The sequence below is a fragment of the Vombatus ursinus genome, unplaced genomic scaffold (assembly GCF_900497805.2).
Source record: "Vombatus ursinus unplaced genomic scaffold, bare-nosed wombat genome assembly UNPS02014826.1, whole genome shotgun sequence".
In the NCBI taxonomy this organism is placed as follows: domain Eukaryota; kingdom Metazoa; phylum Chordata; class Mammalia; order Diprotodontia; family Vombatidae; genus Vombatus; species Vombatus ursinus.
This window is the reverse complement of record NW_020954604.1, coordinates 3033669-3056505: the sequence shown is the minus strand read 5'-3', so window position 1 is coordinate 3056505 and position 22837 is coordinate 3033669. Positions and strand designations below refer to the sequence as shown.

Sequence of the window (22837 nt, the reverse complement as noted above, 5' to 3'; positions counted from 1 at the left end):
CACAGTAGTAAATGACCATAGTACCCTAGTGTTTGATAAACCCAAAGACCCCAGCCTCCAGGAAAAAAACTCACTATTTGACAAAAACTGCTGGGAAAACTAGAAAACAATATGACATGAACTAGGTATAGACCAACATTTTATACCATATAACTAGATAAGGTCAAAATGGGTACATGATTTAGACATAAATGGTGATACCATAAGCAAATTAGAAAAGCAAGGAATAGTTTACCTGTCAGATCTATGGAAAAGGAAAAAATTTGTGACCAAACAAAAGATAAAGAGCACTATAAAATGTTAAATAGATCATTTTGTTTATATTAAATTAAACTTTTGCACATACAAAACCAATGCAATCAAGATTAAAAGGAAAGCAGAAATCTGGGAAACAATCTTTACTGCAAGTGTCTCTGATAAAGGCTTCATTTCTCAAATATATAGAGAACTGAGTCAAATTTATAAGAATACCAGCCATTCCCCAAATGATAAATGGTCAAAGGATATGAACAGACAGTTTTCAGATGAAGAAAGTAAAGCTAGCTATTATCATATGAAGGAATGCTTTAAATCATTTATGATTAGAGAAATGCACATTAAAACAACTCTAAAGTACCATCTCACACCTATCAGACTGGCTAATATGACAAAAAAGGAAAATGATAAATGTAAGAGAGGATGTGAGAAAAATGGAACACCAATGCACTGATCCAACCATTCTGGAGAGTAATTTGGAACTATGCCCAAAAGACAACCAAACTGTGCATACCCTGTGATACCTAGTAGGTCTGTATCATAAAGAGATCATAGAAAAAGAGAAAAAAAAGACCTACATGTACAAAAGTATTTATAGCAGTTCTTTCTGTGATGTCAAAAATTGGAAATTGAGAGGATGCCCATCATTTGGGGAATGGCTGAACAAGTTGTGGTATATTATTATAATGGAATACTATTGTGTAATAAAAAATTATGAGGGGCAGCTAGGTGGTGCAGTGGATGGAGCACCCGCCCTGGATTCAGGAGGACCTGAGTTCAAATCTGACCTCAGACACATAACACTTACTAGCTGTGTGACTTTGGGCAAGTCACTTAATCCCTTTGCCTAGTCAAAAAAGAAAAAAGAAAGAAAAGAAATTATGAGCAGGCATATTTCAGACAAAACTGGAAAAAACTGTATGAACCAATACAAAGTGAAATGAGCAGAACCAGAAAACCATTATACACAGTAACAGCAACATATTGTGATGATCAGCTATGAATGACTTAGCTCTTCTCAGCAACACAAGGATCCAAGACAATTACAAAGGACTAATGATGAAAAATGCTATTCACATCTGGAGGAAGAACTGATGGATTCCAAATGTAGATTGAAGCATACTATTTTCATTTTTTTTTTGGTGGCTATTTTCTTTTTTGTCTGTTTCTTCTTTCACAACTGTGACTAATTTGGAATTATGTTTTACATGATTGCACGTATATAACCTATATCAAATTGCTTAACATTTTAGGAAGAGGGGAGAAAAGGGAGGAAAGAAAAAAAATGAAAGTCCAAATTTTGTAAAAATGAATGCTAACAGTGTCTTTACATATAATTGAGAAAAAAATACTATTAATTTTTAAGTCAAAATCTGAAAGTAAACATTCATGGTTTTTTTTGTCTTTTATTAGAAGCTATTTTGTTCCTAATAGTTCTAGAGAAGATGATACTGCTCAATTGTTCCACCAAACTTCAGATATTAGAGCAAATGCTGAAGAGTAACTTTCCTGAATCACTCAAGGTACTATATACCTAGTTTTTGGGGGGTTTTTTGGTTTGTTTGTTAGTTTTTTTTTTTTTTTAGTAAGAGGTAGCACTGCCAGATGCCTGTGAGAACATATTGCTGTGTGACAATATGCAAGTTATTTAACGTCTCTGGGCCTCAATTTCTTCATTTGAAAATGATACTATCTGCTTGATTACGTACAGGTTGATGACAGTCCAATTACATAATGCATACATGATATTTGCTATGGTGAAAATAGTTTTGAGTCTTCAAGGCTTGCTAGTTTTCTTGCCACCATATATGAAATTTGGGTAGTTACAACAGGATGACAATGGCCCAAAGGACAAACTTACTCCAAAAATTATCTTTCAGAACATTTATTGTTTGACCTAGTTACATGTGCATTTTCTAGCAAAAACATAATTGATAAAATTGTGTAAATGTTGATTAAATAGCCACCTTTGTATATTACTATTCGTAGGATAGAGACTGTGCTTATGATCTCACAGGTATAGTCAACTCCCAAGTGAGGAAACTTTTACCAGTACAAGTTGATACCTCCTCTATAACTTACAATCTTAGAGAGTCTAGAAAACTAAGAGGTCAAGTAATTTTCCCAGGGTCACTTGGGAGGTAGGTCTTGAATCCAGGTTATGCCATGTTGCCTCTCAATAAATATATATATGTGTGTGTGTGCGTGTGTGTGTGTGTGTGTGTGTGTGTGTGATATATATAATATATGTTATTACATATACACATAGACATATAGCAAAATTTCTCCTGTCCTCGTTTTTTCAAAGACTCTTGCTGTGGTTCTACTATGTTTAACTGATTAACTAATAAAAACATTTATTAAGGAAAAGCATTGAACATTTAAGAGCACAATGTTAGTTGCTAAGAGAGGAAAGTTTTGATAAACCATAGTTTCTGCTCTCAGGGAGCCTATAGGTTAGGAAAATATTTAGTGGGCAGATTAGTGGCACAGAGGATAAAGTTCTGGGTCTGGAGTCAGGAAGATTCATTTTCCTGAGTTCAAATCTGGCCCCAGACACTTACTAGCTGTGTGACCCTGGGCAATTCACTTACCCCTGTTTGCCTCAGTTTCCTCATCTGTAAAAGAGGAAATGACAAACTTCTCCAGTATTTTTGCCAAGAAAACCCCAAATGGGGTGACAAAGTCTGACACAACTTGAATGACTGAACAACTGAACAACAAAAAAGTATTTAATAATTAGTATAGCTAGTAACTTAAATAGTTATGTAACTAACTATAGTTAACTCTTAATCATGCTTCTATAACTCTTTATTCCTCTAGTTTCTTCATTTGCCAACCCTAAAAAACAAATACTTAATGTTTAAATAATGATTGTTACTGAAGCATGTCTCCCCACAGACTTTAAAATTTTCTCTTCTAATCCTGAGGCCAGTCACTTTTTTTCTTTTTGTTCTAAACCTGAGTTTTGAAAGAAGTGTTACATTTTCAACTTCAGAATTCTTAATTCATCATTTGGAACAGAAAGAAAACTAGGTTAAATAGTAGAAAACTACTAAAACTACTACTACTACTACTACTACTACTACTACTACTACTGAAGGAAAAAAAGTTACTGAAACTGCAGGAAAGAAGTTACAGGGGAAAAGTTTTTAGCTCCGTATAAGGAAAAACTTAATAATAAGTACAGTTGTCAAAGAATTCAAAGAATTGATTTATCACAGTGGTAAAGAGTACCTCACAACTTGGATACCTTCAAGTAAAGGCTGCATGGTCACTTGTTGGGGGTGTTTTAAGATTCTTGTCTCTGGAAGGCCTTAGTCTAAATGCCATCTGAGTTTCTTCCAACTCAGCAATCTTATGATTTTGTAAAATTTATGTTACTATTGTATCTATTTGGATAGACATAGTTTATTATTCTGTTTGACACACATAACATCTCCAATCTACTAGAATTACGTGAATTTAAAGTAGATTTACATCACCTGCCTATTTATAAAAATCATTCCAAGTTTGGGAAGGCTTCCTCAGTCAAATGGACTTAATGAGAGTATTGAAAGGAAAGATCACAGGCTCATAGATTTAGAGCTGGAAGGGACTTCAGCATTCATGTAGTCTGAACCCCTCATTTTAGAGAAGAGGAAATCAAGTCCTAGAGAGGTTAAGTGATTTGCCCAAAGTCACACAGCTTGTTAAGTGTCAGAGGCAGGGCTTAAACTCGGGGCTGTCAGGATCCAGCCCCATTCTCTATGCATGGTACTATGCTGCTTCCAAACAGCTTTGATTCTCTAGGAACACAGAACAACTTGGAAAGTCACAGACACTAGAGCAAAAAAGTGATCTAAGGAGTTAAAAGCAAGTTGACTTAACTACCCTCTAAACCATCTGTGCATAATGTCATGAAACCCACAAAGAAAATGCCTAATGGAAGTTATCATTTTTGATATAAAGGGAACCAGAGAAGAGAACTCTTTCATTAATTTCATAAAGTGAAAGCTTGGATAAACAATGTCGTTGGAAATGTTTGAAAAGGAAGTTAGCTGAGGATAGTAAAAGAGTGAAGGTTAAGAGACAGATAGGTGGACAGCTGCATTGGGACTCAAAAAATGTTAAAAGACTTCAAGAAAGGCCTCTAGTATCTTACATGGATCCACCATTGGATTTTTGTGATTTGACACAGACAAAAGTCACAGAGGATCTACACTAGCAAAGGGACTATCTACTGCAGCATTTGGAATTGTAGAATGCCTCAAAAATATAACTTTATGCTTGATCTTATGTTCGTTATATAAAAGCTCAAACTAGTATACAACCTTGTTATATCCTTCATTGATATACAACTGTATTTTATTTAGATTTCCCCCTATTCAACACTTTCCCAATGAAAATGTTAATATCATCTGACATATATTTGCAAACATATACATGTATGTATGTACATACCCCTGTATCCTGTGTGATTCTCATTCATGTTTTCCTACAAATGAATGAACCACTCAATTAACACTTATTAAATGCATAGTGTGTGTCAAGTGCTATGCTAGGCACTAGGGATACAAGTATAAAGAATGAAATAATCCCTAATACCAAAACTCTTACATTTAAATGAGAGAGTGTAAAAGTAAATTTAAAAATAAAGCATACATTATTACTAAATAATAGCTAGCATTTATATAGTGCTTTGAGGTTTGCCAAGTGTTTTACATATGTTATCACCTTTCATCCTTACAACAACCTTGGTGAGATAGATACTATTGTTATTCCCATTTAGAAGAGAAAATTGAGGCAAACAGAGGTTAAACAACTTGCCCAGGGTCACACAACCAGTACATGTCTGAAGCAGAATTTGAATTCAGGTTTTCCTGGCTCCAAGTTCTATCCATTGGGTTACCTACCTGCCAAGTGAATTATAAAATGAATAAATGCAAATATGTACAAAGTAGTAAAAAAAAAAAAAAGTAATTTAGGAAGGAGAGCCTTAGCAATGGGAGGATTGGGAATGGTTTCATGGAGAAGATGGCACTTGAGCTGTTTCTTAAAGGCTAAGAATCTTAAGTTCTCAACACTATGTAAATACAAATGGAGGACATAGGTTGCTATCAGCCATCTCTTGTTCTCCATATGTAACCAATTAATTGTTTTTATTCTGGTAATATGTTTCTTTGATGACTTCCTTTCTATCATTTTTCCTATATATCTTTTCTAATGGGTGCAGCCAGAACATGCCCATCATAAGCCTCTCCATTGCCCTTTGGGTGATATTCAACTTCAAATCTTCAGAGGTTATAATATTCCATTATGCATCCCAAAATTGAAGAGAAAGAGGAAGAGTTCAGGCAGGATCACCTCTGAGAAATTTCCCATTTCTTTTATGTATCCAAGTTTTCTCCCTGAAACAAAGGCCCATCCTGTTAACACCAATTTTCTTCCAGTGATGTATGACTACAAAGAAGTCCCTGTGGGTACTGTTGCCCCCATTTTACAGTTAAGAAAACTGAAGCTCAGAGAAGTTAAATGAATTGTCCAGTGTTACATATCAAATAAGTGTCTCAGGGAGGAACTGAGCCCACATTTCTCCTCGTTACAAGTCTAGTGATCTTTTTTGCTTATACCATGTTCCCACCTTACTTGACAGTCTCAAGTGGTTGATAAAGATGTATTTGTATTTGACAGTTCTTATTAGGTCATAGGTATCAAGTGCCCATCATAAAGGTGTTTGACATAACTGTATTATACTTTATGATGCAGCCATATCAAGCACTAGCTTCTGTATGAAGCCTTTCTTCGTCCCCTATCTGCTAGTGACCTCCCTAAACTATTTTGCATTTATTCTGTATATATTTACATATGTACATGTCTCCTACAATAGACTGTGGATTACTTGAGGATAGATACTACTTCAGGGTTGGTTTGTTTTTTTTTGTTTGTTTGTTTTGTTTTGTGTTTGTGTCTTCAACATCTAGACTAGTACTTGGAACACAGAAAGAATTCAATAAATGTTTGCCGATTGATTAAATTTGTGTGGAGTCACACAGGATTGCCTAAATCTGGCACTTATTGTTTTGTTTTGTTTTGTTTTTTTTGAAGGGGGTGGGATTCTAAGAAAATGGACAGAGAAAGCAAAGGAATCCATTTCCTTTTCATTTTTCTCCTGGTTAGATAACCAGTGGTAGGATGGCTATCATTGCTCAGTACAATATGAAATGAAGAACATCATGTGAAGAATACCACCTCAATGGAAGCCATTAGGGGTTGGATTCTTATTTACATTCTTCTCCTTCTTCTCTGAATTTGTTGGCTCAGGTTTATGGAGCAGTAATGAACATGAATCGTGGAAATCCCTTTCAGAAGGAAGTGGTAGTGGATTCATGGCCAGACTTCAAAACTGTCATCACTCGGCGGCAGAAACAGGTATCTATTGGTATTGAAATTGTGTTATCCAAGAACGGAGAAGGAGTTTAGTAATGGAGGATAGGTGACAGTTTGGAGGGGAAGAAGGAGAATAGGGATTAGAACCATTCAGGAGGAAAGGAACAGAGGCAGGGCCAGGGTAATTTTATATACTTTTAAGTGAAATCGTTATCATACAAAATAACACATAACTAACACCTCTCCACTTTTAACAAACTGGTTATTTTCTATTATTACTCTGAACCGTAAGTAGCTTTCTGGGGCCTTGGTCAAAGTAGCGTGTAGAGGTTGGGGATGAGGTGGGGAAGAGAAGGAGCAACACAGGAGACAGTCTACTCTAATCAGATGTAATTGGGCTGGAAGACTACTGAAAGTCAAGCTTTAATCCTCCTCCTGGTATTGTCTGTGACCCTAGGACCATAACCCACGAAAAGAGGCAGCTGAAGAAAAATAGACCCTATGAGAGTGGTGAAACCCTTTAGGGCCAATGGACAGAGAGGTTTTCATTTGGAGGAAGTACTTCAGATGTGGTGCACTGGGGAAAAGTTCCAGTTGACCCACCCTATTTATAGCTATGCTATTAGAACTATATTATTAATGTACTAATTAGTTTCATAATATAGGGCTTTTCACTTGTATGACTTTCCCCACAATACATGCAGTAGTGCAGGAGTAGGATCAGAGAATATAGTCTGTGGGAGATAACCTGAGGTTGAAATTTGGCAAGATGTGGTCAGCAATAAGACAAGCCAGCAAGGGATTCAAGGAGAGAGGATAGTGTATTGTTGAACTGGTTAACTACAGGGGTAAAGATTGACATTGGAGGGGAAGGAGAGCAGAGCAAAAATGATGGACTAGAGGGGCAGATAGGTGGCGCAGTGGATAGAGTACCAGCCCTGAAGTCAGGAGGACCTGAGTTGAAATCCGACCTCAGACCAAACACTTGACACTTACTAGCTGTGTGACCCTGGGCAAGTCACTTAACCCTAATTGTAAAAAAAAAAAAAAGATGGACTGGGAGAACAGGGAGAGATAGAGTACATAGAGGTCAAAATGGAAAGAAAAACAGGCTTAAGAGGAGTGAGGCAGAAGAAAAGAAAGAAGAGTAGTTTGTCATGAACATAGGGAGGAATTTCAGGGTTCTGGATCATAAGATTAAATAGGGATAGGAACTGGACTTTAGATTTTATTGGTATAGGGAATTTCTAGGTGAGGAAATTCATCCTACCAATGCCAGGTGGCACCTTCTCTGCAATTTAGAGTTAAGAGAATTACTTAGAGAACTGAGAGATTAAGTGACTATTATACACACACACACACACACACACACACACATTCATAAAGATGCATATAGATATGCACACACACATATGTATTCACCCACATATATACACAAATAGATACATACATATCTGCATCTATACACATATGCACCTACATATACATATATATAAACATATCAAAATACGCACATACATATTATACAAATTCTGTTCAGTTGTTTTTAGTCATGTCTGATTCTCTGTAACCCTATTTGGGGTTTTCTTGGCAAAGACACTGGAGCAGTTTGCCATTTCCTTCTCTAACTCATTTTACAGGTGAGGAACTGAGTCGAAGAGTGTTAAGTGATTTGTCCAGGGTCACACAGCTAGTACGTATCTAAGGCCAGATTTGAACTCAGGAAGATGAGTCTGCCTTGCATACATACATCTGTGCACATATATACATCTATAATAGCTTTTGGAAGAAACTGTTGAAGGGCAGCGAGGTGGCACAGTGGATAGAACACTGGCCCTGAAGTCAGGAGGACCTGAGTTCAAATCTGGTTTCAGACCAAACACTTGACACTTACTAGCTGTGTGACCCTGGCCAAGTCACTTAACCCCAGTTGCCTTAAAAAAAAAAGGGAAGTTGTAAAGGAGAAATTTTATTTAAAAATTTGTAACTGAGCAGGCCATAGACCTTCAAGATTTGGATCTCATATAGGCTTTTGTTAATTTCATGATGATATACTTCTTCCCTAGGCTAAAACAGATGATCTGGACCATTATACCAATGCTTATGCAGTCTTCTATAAGGATTTCAGGGCTTATCGTAAGCTTCTAGAGGAGCCTGATGTTATCAACTGGGAGCAAGTCTTTCAGATACAAGGTGAAGTAGTATGTCAAAAGAGCTATGGGTTCAGCAATTTTCCCTCCTACTTCCACTCATGGCTCTGCTTTGTTTTGTTTTTTGTTTATTTGTTTGTTTTGGTGGGGAGGTAATATTTGTTTTTAAAAGTTTGTTTCTTTGTTATATGATATGAAGAGTTGGCTCTTATGGAAAAAAGACCCTTTTAATTACAATTCATTTTAATGGAAGGAATTTTAATAGCACTGGTTATAGATTTCTATAGGTGCTCTCAAAAGGTGGATACATGCAATATTATTCCTTTCACATCCTCCTTTACACAATCCCACTATAATTCTTCTCAATCTCTTGAAATAAGATTGATCCAATAGGGAAGATTTTTATTCTTCCACAACTAGAAAGAGGTAATAATAGCATTCCTATTCTTTCATTACAAGATCCACAATCTCTCTCCTTCTCTCAGCAAACATGGCAGAACAAATTATTGTAACTTTGGTGCTTGATGATGTTCATTTTAAAATTATTTGCCCTGGGGACAGCTAGGTGGTGCAGTGGATAGAGCACAGGCCCTAGAGTCAGGAGAACCTGAGTTCAAATCCGGCCTCAGACACATAACACTCACTAGCTGTGTGACTCTGGGCAAGTCACTTAACCCCAGTTGCCTCACATAAAAAAAAAAAAAAAAAAAAAAAAAACTTGCCCTGTAAGTTGTTTTTAGAAATCATTAAGCCTATGAAAAATCTTTGGTTCCCCAAATTTGTATCAGCCCAACTCATATTTACCAACGTATCTTCTTTTTTCCCTTTTGTTCTTAGTTCCTAACCATAGGATTCACAGAATGACCATTTGCTTAGAGAAATGCAATCAGATTTCATTGTTGATGGAGCTGTGAATTGGTCCAACAATTTTGCAAAGCAATTTGGAATTATAAAAAATAATAATAATAAATGACTAAAATGTTCTTACCCTTTGACCCAGACATCACTTTGCTAGGAAGATACCCTTAAAAGGTCAAAGACAGAAAACAAGGTTCCATATACACAGAAATATTAATGGTATTACTTTTCAAAATCACAAAGAAATAAAAATAAAGTATATACCCATTGATTTGGGGAATAGCTAAACAAATTGTAGTACATGAACATAGAGGAATATTACTACATTTGAAGAAATGATGACTATGAAGCATTCAGAGAAGAGTAAAAGAACATGAAATGATGCAGAGTAGAATAAACAGAATCAACAAAACAACATATACAATAGCTACAGGAGTATAAATGGAAAGGGGAGAAAAACCCTGAACACTGAGTAATTACGATGACTAAACTTGACCTTGGACAAAAATGGGGAAAAATTGCATCTCATTTTTTTTTCTTGCATAGGTAGGGAAATGTGTGGAATATTGCATATACTTTCAGACATGATGGATTTGTTGATTTTCCAAAATGCCCTGCCCCTTTTCCCCAAATCTTTTCCGTAAGATATGGCTTGTTAGATGTTGGAGGGGAGAAGAATATATTTTCAAATGAAAGAAACAAAATATATCAATGAATATAAAATTTTAAATGCAAGTAATTTCCATAATTCTCCACCAAAATCACTGATAAGTGAAAATGATTAAGGCTGGTATAGTTATAAATGCCTGTAATCTCTGCTGTTGGGGGAGACCAAGGCTTGTAGATTGCTTAAGTTCAGGAGTTTTGAGCTTCACTAGGGCTAAAGATGATTGTACAACACCAATATGGTGAGTTCTTAGGAAGAGAAGACCACCAGGTTGCCTAAAGAGAAGTGAACCAGGCTAAGTCAGAAACAGAGAAGATCAAAGTTTCTGTGTAGATCAGCGGTGGTATTGGCCCATGAGTGACTACTGCTTTTCTATCTTGTGTGAAATAAGGAGATTCAGTCTTAAAAACAAAATGATTAGGGTGAAATATAGTTATCATTATTTTCAAATATCCTGCTACTTGGTATTCCAAAGACTCACTCATTATTTTAAAGCACTGGTTCTCAAACATTTTGAAGGTCCCTTAAAAATTATTGATTAAAAAAAAGTTTTTAAAAATAAAAAAAAATTATTGAGTAGCTTTTATTCCTACCCGCCCCAAAAGGCTTCTGTTTAGGTGGAATATACCACACACACACACACACACACACACACACACACACACACACGCACGCATATGCATGCACACACACGTTTCACGTTAGAAAATATTATATATATATATATATCACATTAGAAATTAGAACATAGAATTTTATTCTTCTTTTATTATGAAAATATTTTGTACCTAATGGACACCTTGAAAGAGTCTAGGGCAGGGGTGTGGATCCCATATCACACTTTGCAAACTACTGCTTTAAGACCTTAGACATGAAGGAGAAGTACTTACTATTACAGATAACATACATATTATTAGGAAGACAGCCGTTCTTTTTTGGAACAAAGTTTGCAATCTGAGGCTGCATTAAGAGATATATAATATCCCAGACTAGGAAGATCATAGTTCTCCTGTACCTCTAGTCAGACCACATTTGGAGTATTGTGTTTAGTTCTCAAAGTTGCATTTTAAGAAGGACATTGATAAACTAGAAAGCATCCAGAGGACAACCTGGTGAAGAAGCAGTGTGGTGCAATGGAAAGATTAGTGATTCAAAAGATATGCATTCAAATTCCATCTTTGTCACTAATATCTATGTGACCCTGGATAAGTCACTTGACTCCTCTGAGCCTTACCTTCCTCCTTTGTAAAATGAAAGTACTGAAGTGGATGACATCTAAGATCCCTTGCCACTCTACATCTAGGATTCTAAGGGTCCAGAAACCATGAATAAGAAGCATTTGAAAGAAATTGGTAGGTCACCTGAGACTTTGTTTCAAGGCATGGATAATTTGGAGACCAGAGAAGGAGGAAGAATACAAGTTTTATATATAATAAATACAATATATAATAATAATAATTTTAATTGGATAATTTTAAAATGCATTGTATGTATCTTTTGATAGTACTCATATTCAGTAGAAAAAATTGAGCTTAATCTGCTTATTATCGTGAGTTGGATAATTATTGTTATAATTCCTCTATCAATCCCACTTCAGCTGAACTCCTCTTTGGATTCCCTTTTTCACCTTTTCTCTATCCCCCCACCAAGGACTCAAAGGTGACCTCAAAGGTGGGGTCATTCAGAGGGAGAAAAGGGTGGTGTCTTAGATGCCAAAATGTCTAATTAGGAAGTGAGTATATTTAACCTGGAAGAGAGAAGACTTAGAGACATGATTACTATGTTCAAGAACTGAAAGGGCTGTTATCTGGAAAGGGGTTCAGATTTGTCGTCTTGGGTCCCCATGGAGCAAAACTGACTGATGGATAGAAGTTTTAGAAAGTTAGAGGTTGGCTTGATTAAATAAAAGTTTCCCAATAATTAGTGCTATGCAAAAAAATGGAATCGCCTGCCTTGGGAAGGAATCATTTCCATTTCAGTAGGATTTTTTTTTGTTTTTTTTTTTCCTTTTTTCCCCCCAAAATTAATTAATTTATTTATCTTTAGTTTTCACCATTCACTTCCACAAGATTGTGAATTCCAATTTTTTCCCATCTCTCCCCTCCCACCACTCCCAGACAGCATGCATTCTGAATACCTCTTCCCCTAATCTGCCCTCCCTTCTATTGCCCCCCTCCCTTTCTCTTATCCCTTTCCCTTTCTTTTTTCCTGTAGGGCAAGATAGATTTCTATACCCCATTGCCTGTATATCTTATTTCCCAGTTGCATGTAAAAACAATTTTTGACATTCGTTTTTAAAACTTTGAGTTCCAAATTTTCTCCCTTCCTCCCTCCCCACCCACTGTCATTGAGAAGGCAAGCAATTCAATATAGGTTATACATATGCAGTCATGCCAAACACTTCCATAACAGTCATGTTGTGAAAGACTGACTATATTTCCCTCCATCCTATCCTGCCCCCCATTTATTCTATTCTCTCCTTTGACCCTGTCCCTCCTCAAAAGTGTTTGCTTCTGATTAGCCACTCCTCCAATCTGCCCTCCCTTTTATCATCCTCCCCTCTCTTATCGTGTGCTTCCCCCTTATTTTCCTGTAGGGTAAGATAGGTAGGTGATTCATGATTGTAATCCTATCTCCTTTGCCCTCTGGAATATTATATTCCATACCCTCTGGTTCCTTAATGTAGGAGCTGCTAAATCTTGTGTTGTCTTGATTGGGTTTCCACAATACTTGAATTGTTTCTTTCTGACTGCTTGCAGTATTTTCTCCTTGACCTGGGAACTCTGGAATTTAGCTACAATATTCCTAGGAGTTTTCCTTTGGGGATCTCTTTCAGGAGGAGATCGGTGGATTCTTTCCATTTCTAATTTGCCCTCTGGTTCTGAAATATCAGGGCAGTTTTCCTTGATAACTTCTGGAAAGTTAATGTCTAGGCTCTTTTTTCAGTCATGGCTTTCAGATAGTCCAATAATTTTTAAATTATCTCTTCTGCATCTATTTTTGAGGTCAGTTATTTTTCCAATGAGATTTTTCACATTGTCTTCTATTTTTTTCATTCTTTTGGTTTTGTTTTATAATTTCTTGATTTCTCATAAAGTCATTACCTTCCATTTGCTCCATTCTAATTTTTAAGGAATTATTTTCTTTAGTGAGCTTTTGGACCTCCTTTTCCATTTGGCCAATTCTGCTTTTTAAGACATTCTTCTCCTCATTGGCTTTTTGGACCTTTTTCCCCATGTAGGTTAGTCTATTTTTTAAGTGCTATTTTCTTCAGTATTTTTTGGGTCCCCTTTAGCAAGTTTTTGACTTGTTTTTCATGATTTTCTTGCATCATTCTCATTTCTCTTCCCAGTTTTTCCTCTACTTCTCTTACTTGATTTTCAAATCCTTTTTAAGCTCTTCCATGGCCTGAGACCAATTCATATTTTTCTTGGAGGTTTCGGATGTAGGAGCTTTGACTTTGTTGTCTTCTTCTGGTTGTATGTTTTGATCTTCTTTGTCACCAAAATAAGATTCTATAGTCTGAGGTTTTTTTCTGCTGTTTCCTCACGTTCCCAGCCAATTACTTGACTTTTTAACTCTTTGTTAAGGCTGGGCTCTGCTTCCAGAGTGGAGGGTGTACTGTTCCAAACTTCAGGGGTTTTGTGCAGCTGTTTTCAGAGATACTTCTGGGTACATGTAAATTTTCAGCTCTTCCAAGGTAGTATGATCAAAGGTGAGGTGTTTACTCCTTTCCTGGCCTGTGCTCGGGTCTATGAGTGAACACAAACCCTCTTTTCTGCCTTGGAACTATAAGGAGGATTCCCTTTCCACTGCTGCCACAAGCTCCTCCATGCCAGTGCTCCTCCTCACCCCAGGATTGCCACCCAGGACTGTGACCCAGATCCAAGCACAGGCAAAGCAAGATAATCCTGTCTCAGCACCAACAAAGAGATCCCTGCAATCCCCCTCTGATCAGCCACTCAATCCCCCACCATCTGTGGGCTGAGAGCTCTGGAATCAACTGCCACTGTGGCTGCCACCCTAGGGCCATGCCCAGGCTGGTGCTGGACCACTCTCCTCTCTCACCCAGGTCTGACAGACCCTTTCCTACTGACCTTCTAAGTTGTCTTTGGCATTTGTGGTTTGAGAACTAAAGAAACCACCACAGCTGCCCATGATTCAGTCCCCTGAAGCCTGCTCTGGATTTCCTGGGGCCCTGCCAGTACAGCCCATACTGAACTGCACTCCTCTCCCAGCCTGGCACAACAGACCTTTGCCATCAACCATCCAGGTTGTCTTGGGCTGGAAATTTGTTTCACTCTGTCTTTTTGTGGGTTCTGCTGCTCTAGGATTTGTTTAGAGTCATTTTTATAGGTATTTGGAGGGGTTTGGGGGAGAACTTAAGCAAGTCAATGCTTTTGCTCCACCATCTTGGCTCCGCCCTCAGTAGAAATTTTTAAGCAAAAGCTGGATGACTATTTATCACAGACATGTTAGAAAGGATTCTTACTTAGTCAGTGGTTGGACTACACAGCTTCAGTTCCCTCCAATTTGGATTCTATGAATTGGGTCCCTTATATTTTATAGGATTATCAATTTAGATCTGGAAGGAATCTTTAAGGTCATCAAGTCTAACAAACCCATTGCATAAATTGGAAAATGTAACCAGAGATATCTAGTGATTTCCCCAAGAATACACAGGTAGAAAGTGGCAGAACTAGAATCTGAACCTGTAGTCTGACTCCAAATTCAGTGTGTTTTTTTTTCATCGTAGCACTACATCCTCTTACATCTCCAAAGGTTTCCTTATTTCTATGCAATTATTTAAAATAAAAAAGCTAGAGCTAATTTTTATCCCCTGCTTCATCCATCACATGACCTCTTGTTCCTCATTCTACCTGCATGAAAAAGGAGATGGTGCTGGTAGAGAAGTGGTAGATTAGAAGTATAGAATGGGGTACATATTTTCAAATATCATTTGCCTGACCATACTTATTTGTTACAATAGAGTGAGGGGAGGGCAAGTTAGTAGGAAAGAAAGAAAAAGAGAAAGAAAGAAAAAAGGGAGGGAGGGAGGAAGGAAGGAAGGAAAGAAGGAAGGAAAAAGTAAGGAAAAATCATGAATAAAGCACCAAAACACACTAAAAAAAAAACCAAAATTTCAGGAGTCACAAATGGCGATTTTTCTTTTGCTTTCCTTAGTTTTATATACACTTTTTTTTAAGACAAACTGCATAACGGAATAGTGTGATTTCACCTGCAGTCCTCATCCTTTGCTCTCCATTGTATATTGAAATTGTTGTTAAGTTCATAATAAAAAAGAAAAGAAAGAAAAAGGGGAAGAATGTGTTTTTACCAATGACCAATGTATTTTAGGGAAGCAACTTTTCACAGCATATGAAAAGATGGATTTCATTCAGGAGTCATAGGATTCAAATCCCATCTTGGGAATTTACTAATTATAACTGAACAGCAAAATCAAGTCACTGAACCTTTCGGAGTGTCAGGTTTCTCACCTGTAAAATGGGAATAAGAATATTTGTAATACTTACCTTATAGCTTGTTGTGAGAACAATGCTTTGTAAATCTTAAAAGTATTACTCAAATGTGAGTTCTCATTTGTTGTTGCCACATTTATCTCTTGGAAGTCATTCTTTGGAAGTATTGTGCTGTCTTGTGGGGACTAGGTCATATATCTACCTATCCATCCATCCGTCTATCTATCTATCTATCTATCTATCTATCTATCTATCTATCTATCTATCTATCTAGGTATATGTGCGTTTGTATGTCTCTGAAAAAAATGACATTTTATTTGACACTCTATTGCCGTAAGAGAGCTGCATACCCCATAAAGCGTTAGATTTATACTCAAAAAGACCGAGACTTAAATCCTCTACTAGACAGTTATGAGCTGCATGACCTTGGGCAAGTCATTTACACTTTCTGGGCCTTAGTTTACTCTTCTGTAAAATGGGTAAAATAATAATAGCCCTAACTCACAGGGTTTTGTGGAGATAATATGGAATAATGTGGAAATAATGCACACAAAGTACTTTGCAAACCATAAAACTCTATATAAATGTTAACTATCATTGTTACACTTGAGATGTCATCTTAGATTTGCTAAACATAGTTCAACTCTATGGAGACATCCTAGTAACTCTAAGGTTTTCATATTACCTAGTTCGGGATCATCCAGAGGTGGCACAGTGGATAGAGTTCTGGGTCTGGAGTCAGGAAGACCTGAGTTCACATGTAGCCTTCAGACACTTAGTAGCTATGTGACCCTGGGCAAGTCACTTAATCTCTGTTTGCCTCAGGTTCCTTATTTGTAAAATGGGGATAATAATAGCACTTACCTTCCAGGGTTGTTGTGAGGTTCAAATGATATAATAATATAAGTAAAGCACTTAGCACAGTGCTTGGCACATAGTAAGCACTATATAAATGTGAAGTATTATTATTATCCAGTCAAGTATTTATTGAATACTTTCATCTCTATTATCCCCTCCATTTTTCATATTTTGTTATCTACTTTGTAAGCAAAAGTAGGAAATGCTACCTGACCTCAAGGGGCTAACAATTCTATCTTGAAAATCAGGCTTAACAAACAAACAGCAAATTTGTTACTTTCTTGTTAAATTTAATAATATACCTTTAAAAAATGTAGTAAGTTCACAAGTTCACATGTAATCCTCATTTTTTGTTCTTTGTAAATTGATATGTTTGTTGATGACTGTTAAATTCCTACCATAAAAGAGAATGTAAAGAAAAAAATAGGAAATCATATGCAATATAGACATTAATTAGAATAAAAGACTACCTATGTGGCCCAGTAGATTGAGTGCCAGACCTGGAGTCAGGAAGACTCATCTTCCTGAGTTCAAATCAGGCCTCAGACACTAGCCGTGTGACCCTGGGGCAAGTCACTTAGCCCTGTTGGCCTCAATTTCCTCATCTGTAAAATGAGCTGGAGAAGGAAATGGCAAACCACTCCAGTATCTTTTCTAAGAAAACTCCAAATGGGGTCACACAGAGTCGGACAAGACTAAAAATGACAAAACACAACAAATACATAACTAACAAGTTTATGTTTTTATAGCACTTTACTGTACACATAGCACATTCACATATTACCTAATTTTTTCCTCACAACTACCCAGTGAGGAAAATCCTGACAATTTTCATCTTGGGAGGAAAGGGGATGGAGAGGAGCAGAGCCTCAGAGAAGTCAATTGACACTCGAGGCTTCTCTCCTAGTAGGTGACTGACTGATCCAGAACTTGAAACTATGTGCACAGAATCATAGATGCAGAGCAGGAGGGTGCCTTAAAGGTCAGAAGTCAATTGACTACTTGTTTTACAGATCAGAAAAATGCCGAACAGATATAAAGTGACTTACACAAGGTCATGAAGCTAATAAATGCCAGGATTGAGCTATGGAAAGAGTTTCTCTGCCTCCAAATCATGCCACTGCACAACAATTTTTTTCAGGCTTCAAGCCTAGTTTTCTTCTTGCTGTACCCTGCATGTTGCTATGTTATTTAGTGTATACTATAAGTTCTATAAGAATTCTGTAATGAACAGTTGCCCTTTATTTCTCAAATAAAACACTCATTTTCATTACTTCTTTTTTTAATTCTTTCTTCATAGGACTCCAGGATGGGATATATGAAGTTTCCAGGGCTGTTGCAAACTCGAAACAGTTGGATGTAAATTTGACTTCCTTTAAGGCAGTTGAGTTTCCTCCATTCTCTATGCCAGATGTCAATTCCCGGTATGTTAAACCAATTTTCTCAGTTTAGGGGAGGAGTAGCATTAAGAAAATATATGCAGCAGGGGTCAAAATATCCAAACCTTTCCTTGAGAATAATTAGGGACTTGACACTCAAATTGGTACTAGAACTGAAATGCAATTTTCAGGGGGTTTTGGAGGGGTAAAGTTGATGTCAATGAATTAAGACTTTTGCATATTTTTTTTCGCACCAAATATACAACAAAAAAGATCTTTATTTTTCCTGGATACTAAGTATGAATAGATTCTGAATTGTCTATGGTCAGCTTCAAATCATGTTATTTTGCACTTGTATTCTCCTTACTCAATTTAGAAGTTTTAAGTCAACTAAAGAAAGTATTAGCTTCGTTTAGCATTTGTTTAGCAAGAATAACTGATTTAAATGAGATACTGCCTCATGCCTCTTCCAGAGGCTACTGTATCCAGATAAACTCCTGCCCCACCCTAGCTCTACTCAGCACAACTTCCACTGAATTCGTCTTTTAAAAAGTTGGGGTTGAGGGTACATTTCATGTGCTTTCCAGAGTGCATTTTGTGAATCTTGCCAGGAATGAAAAATGCTAATTCTAGCTCTGTGCATAACAAAAGCTTAAACAAAATTAGAAACCAAGGTTAATTTATAAATATAAGTAGTGATCATTATAATCTATCATGATCTTGTTTTCATACTTTTTTATTTGGTTTATGTGGAATATATTATTATGAATATTATCATTGTAGAACAATAGTCACTAAATCCTATTAATCACAACCTTGTTACACTGGACATTGGCCTAGGAGCTGAAACCTTCTGCATAAAGAGTTAGACCACCTAACTGTAGTAATTAGGCCACTGACCCCACTCATTCATTCTTTGTTCAGTGTCCTGCTCACTGACCAAAAGAAACAAAAACTGGAATATGGTAACCTACCTGACCACTGCTGTCCAGAGGATCAACTGATCCTACAATATCCTACAACTATAGAACTTTTTTGTTTTTGTTTTTGTTTTTATTTTGTTTTTTGTTTTTTTTGTTTGTGTTTTTTTTGTTGTTGTTTTGGTGGGGTTTTTGTTTTGTTTTGTTTTTTGTTTTGTTTTTTTGTAATTGACCATATCCTCATTGGCAACACCTTTCAATCTTTGGATTCATGTCTTCTGGCCTCTTTTGGTTACAATTTTGAAGAAGGAATTAAAGCCAAAGGCTTTAAAATTAAGCCAAAGGCTAGATTGTTTTCTTGTTTCATAGTTAGACAGCTGACTGACTGATAAAGTCACCTTTAACACTAAAGAGAAAGCTGGCAATGCAGTGCTGGAACTTACTGATGGTCAGAAGTTCTTAAGGTACCCAAAAGGATGCCACATAAAGCTAAGGAATTTTCTTTCTTACAAGGCAAGTGACATTCTTCTTTTCTGATATGGCTTTGCAATTATCAATCTGGAACCTACAAAAAAAGATCATAGGACAGTTAGGCACCTTTGAATTAGAAAGTATATCCCTATCTAAATTTTGGCTATTATTAGCACAGTATGACAGATGATAACTTTATTGATATTATTCTCTCTGCTAGTTCTTCTGTAATTACAGTCTTCCTGCCCAGGATTTAGGTATAGTCCATCTAATTCTCATTATTGTAGCTTTTTGGTGTAAGCTCTGATTTTTCTACTTTTTCCCTGTATTTTTTTGTAGACTGAGATATAGAGAATTTGCAAAATATTATATGTGATGATGTGGAAGATCTATGATTTCATCAATGTGGGGAATTCCTGGTGTGGGAACTTTCTCAACTGATATAAATCCTGCCAAAAGTGTATGTAGTGAGTGTCAAAGACAGAACTTGATAAAACTTCAAATTCTAAAAAGGGGTATTATCAATACCATGGTAAACAATTTTTAACTGTCATCAGTAACAGCAATATATATATATATGATATATATATATACATATATATATATTTTTTTGCTTAGGTGATTGGGGTTAAGTGACTTGCCCAAGGTCACACAGCTAGTTAGCGTCAAGTGTCTGAGGTCGGATTTGAACTCAGGTCCACCTGACTGCAAGGCCAGAGCTCTATCCACTGTGCCACCTAGCTGCCCCTAGTAATGCTGTTTTAGGAATGATTTTTAGCAAATAAGTAATTTTGTCTATTATAAATACCCAAATTAACTATAAAGGACATATGAAGAAAGGTGATATCTGAATCCAGAGAAAGAACTGATAAATAAAAGTAGTTACAGAATAATTTTATATATATATATACACATATACATACATACATGTATATATATTATATATATATATTTGTGTTTAATGATAGCCATCTCTAGGGTAGGGAGGGAGAGAGAAGAAAAAAAAGAAATTGACATTATAATTTTGTTGTATGTTTGAAAGGAATAGCAAGTTGTGCATAGTAGATTTTCAGTTTCATGTATAATCATCTTTTTATTGTACTTTATTAAGGAAATGTTTGTTTTATTCCATATATTGAAAAAAAGAATAAATGAGCTAATATTAAAGCAGAAATGATTTAGATTAAGTATAAGGAGAAACTTACTGATGATCAGAATTTTTTAAGTGCCTCAAAAGGATCACACAGAGAACTGTGGAATTTATTACTTGTACATCAATTAAGTACTTTACTAGCTTGATACTACTCTTATCTAAAATGATTTTATCTGTGAATTTGTGTGGCAAAAAGGAAATGGACAAAATGATTTCTAATTCTGTGACTGAATTGCATCTAACATGCCACATTTTCCTTTAGAGTGGCACCTTCCCCTCAGCTGTCTTACCTGAGTGTTGCTGAAGCTGATCTGCTAAACAGAACTTGGTCCCGGGGTGGAAATGAACAGTGCCACCGATACCTTGCCAACCTCATCTACTGCTTTCCTAGTGTGTGTGTCCGAGATGAAAATGGCAGACCAGTTTCTTGGAGTATCACAGACCAATTTGCCACAATGATTCATGGTTACACCTTGCCGGAGCACCGTAGGAAAGGTTATAGCCGGCTGGTGACTATGACATTGACCAGAAAGCTCCAAAGCCGGGGATTCCCATGTCAAGGCAATGTCTTAGATGATAACATAGCATCGATAACTCTTCTCAAAAGCTTTAATGTTCGATTTTTGCCTTGCCGTTTTCATAGACTTATCCTCACTCCTAGGGCTTTTTCTGTCTAGATATACCTATCCCTAAAGCAGAATTGATACTCTTTCTTACTTTTTCTGCTTACCCAATGCTTCCTTATCTGCCAGGGAATAAGGAATTGAAATATAAATATGAGAGTCCCAATCTTGTCTTGGAAGAGACAAGATCAGATCTGGGAGACCATGATTCTATTCTTCCCAGGCTCCTCTGGAAGTAACTAAAGGAGTCAGGAGCTAGCAGAAAGTGGATATGTCTGCCATTCTTTGGTACTCAGCTCAGGCAATTCCATGTTCCAGTTTCATGATAAGCTAATGTGACAGTCAGCAGCCCTTCCTTAGCATTTATGACAGAGGTTAGCATCTCAGGATAAAAGACTTGACATGTAAGTACTTAATTATAGCTAGTTGCTATAATCTAGGCTACTGACCCAACTCTCTAACACCTTGATCTCCCTATATTAACCTATCATCTTCTATTCCCATCATTTTTGACTCAGCTCTTCATTTATTAGCCTTTTCTTTCCCTTTCCCTTTATCTTATTGGGATTCATTCTTGTGTTTCTAAGAACTAGGTGGTGACAGTAAATAGAAGGCTGGGTTTGGAGTCAGGAAGGTCTCAGTTCAGATCTAGCCTCAGATTAGCAGTTGTGTGACTGGGCAAGTCACTTAACTTCTGCCTGCCTTTATTTCCTCAACCATAAAATAGGGATAATAATAGCACCTATTTCATAGGGCTATTGTGAAGATCAAATGAAAAATTTGTTAAGCACTTAGCATAGTGCCTGGCAGAAAGGAGTCACTTAATAAATGCTTGTTCCCTTCCTTCCCTTCACTTCTCGCCCCTTTCATAATCTACACTCCTTGGGTGATAGAATAATAGTGTGGGCTGTTTAAATCCTAAGCAGTGGCTGTTACTGTTACTGTTTCTAAGTCAACCACGATGCATGTCTCTATTATCTTGTGACTTATCTCCCTCTTTTCACTTGCCTCCCCCAACCCCTCCACTGGTTAACTTTAAAGGTAGAAACCCTATCTGGTCTAAGGCAAGATTTATAGCTGTCCTTGGTCCTAGGTGCAAGAAAATGAAACCCCTCTATTATAAGGAGAAGCCATGGCAGAATGAAACACTTGAGAACCATTGACTTTGAAAATCTCTAAATCTTTTTTTTTAATAACTTTTCCAGACTTCTATTTGATAACAATAAAACAATTGTCATAGGATGGCCATGCTACTGAGTAGGAACTGTGAATATGCTTGCATAGTTTACCTTTGAGTAGGAGTCAGGAAAGATATATTGGTATCCAAGAAATTTGATTATTTCAAGAAGTAGAAACAAAGCTAAGAAGATTCATAATGACAGCTTAGCAGGGAGATTTTTTATTAACAGCCTCCATAATTTAATATCTCAGTAGTTCTGCTGGTATCTGTGACATCCCTAGCATGCCCACTCCCTAGGTTAAATGATCAAAGTCCCATTTAAATAAAAACAGAATGTGAATTTCTAGATTTGGACTTAAAAGGGACCTATGGATCATCTATTATCCTCTCATTTTACAGATGAGAAAACTGAGGTTTATACCTAAGGTTCACATAGGTAGTAAAGTAGCAAAATGGAAGTTGGAAAGAACTTTG

The 22837-nt window shown here is 36.6% G+C and overlaps 1 protein-coding gene across 1 annotated transcript; it reads left to right on the top strand.

Annotated features, from left to right (window-relative positions):
• Positions 1–1700: 1700 nt before the first annotated feature.
• On the top strand, positions 1701–21237 carry GLYATL3 (glycine-N-acyltransferase like 3). The gene is made up of 5 exons (XM_027838355.1): positions 1701–1778; positions 6559–6666; positions 8691–8817; positions 17938–18061; positions 20823–21237. Exons 1-5 carry the CDS (start codon positions 1701–1703, stop codon positions 21235–21237), a joined length of 852 nt encoding a protein of 283 aa, XP_027694156.1.
• The last annotated feature ends 1600 nt before the right edge of the window (positions 21238–22837 follow it).

Excerpts from the sequence above, each read along its gene's own strand:
- GLYATL3 (XM_027838355.1), top strand. The coding sequence starts at position 1,701 with ATGATACTGCTCAATTGTTCCACCAAACTTCAGATATTAGAGCAAATG. Across the intron at positions 1,779-6,558 it reads ACTTTCCTGAATCACTCAAG|GTTTATGGAGCAGTAATGAA; the intron begins GTACTATATACC and ends TTGTTGGCTCAG. Across the intron at positions 6,667-8,690 it reads TCACTCGGCGGCAGAAACAG|GCTAAAACAGATGATCTGGA; the intron begins GTATCTATTGGT and ends CTTCTTCCCTAG.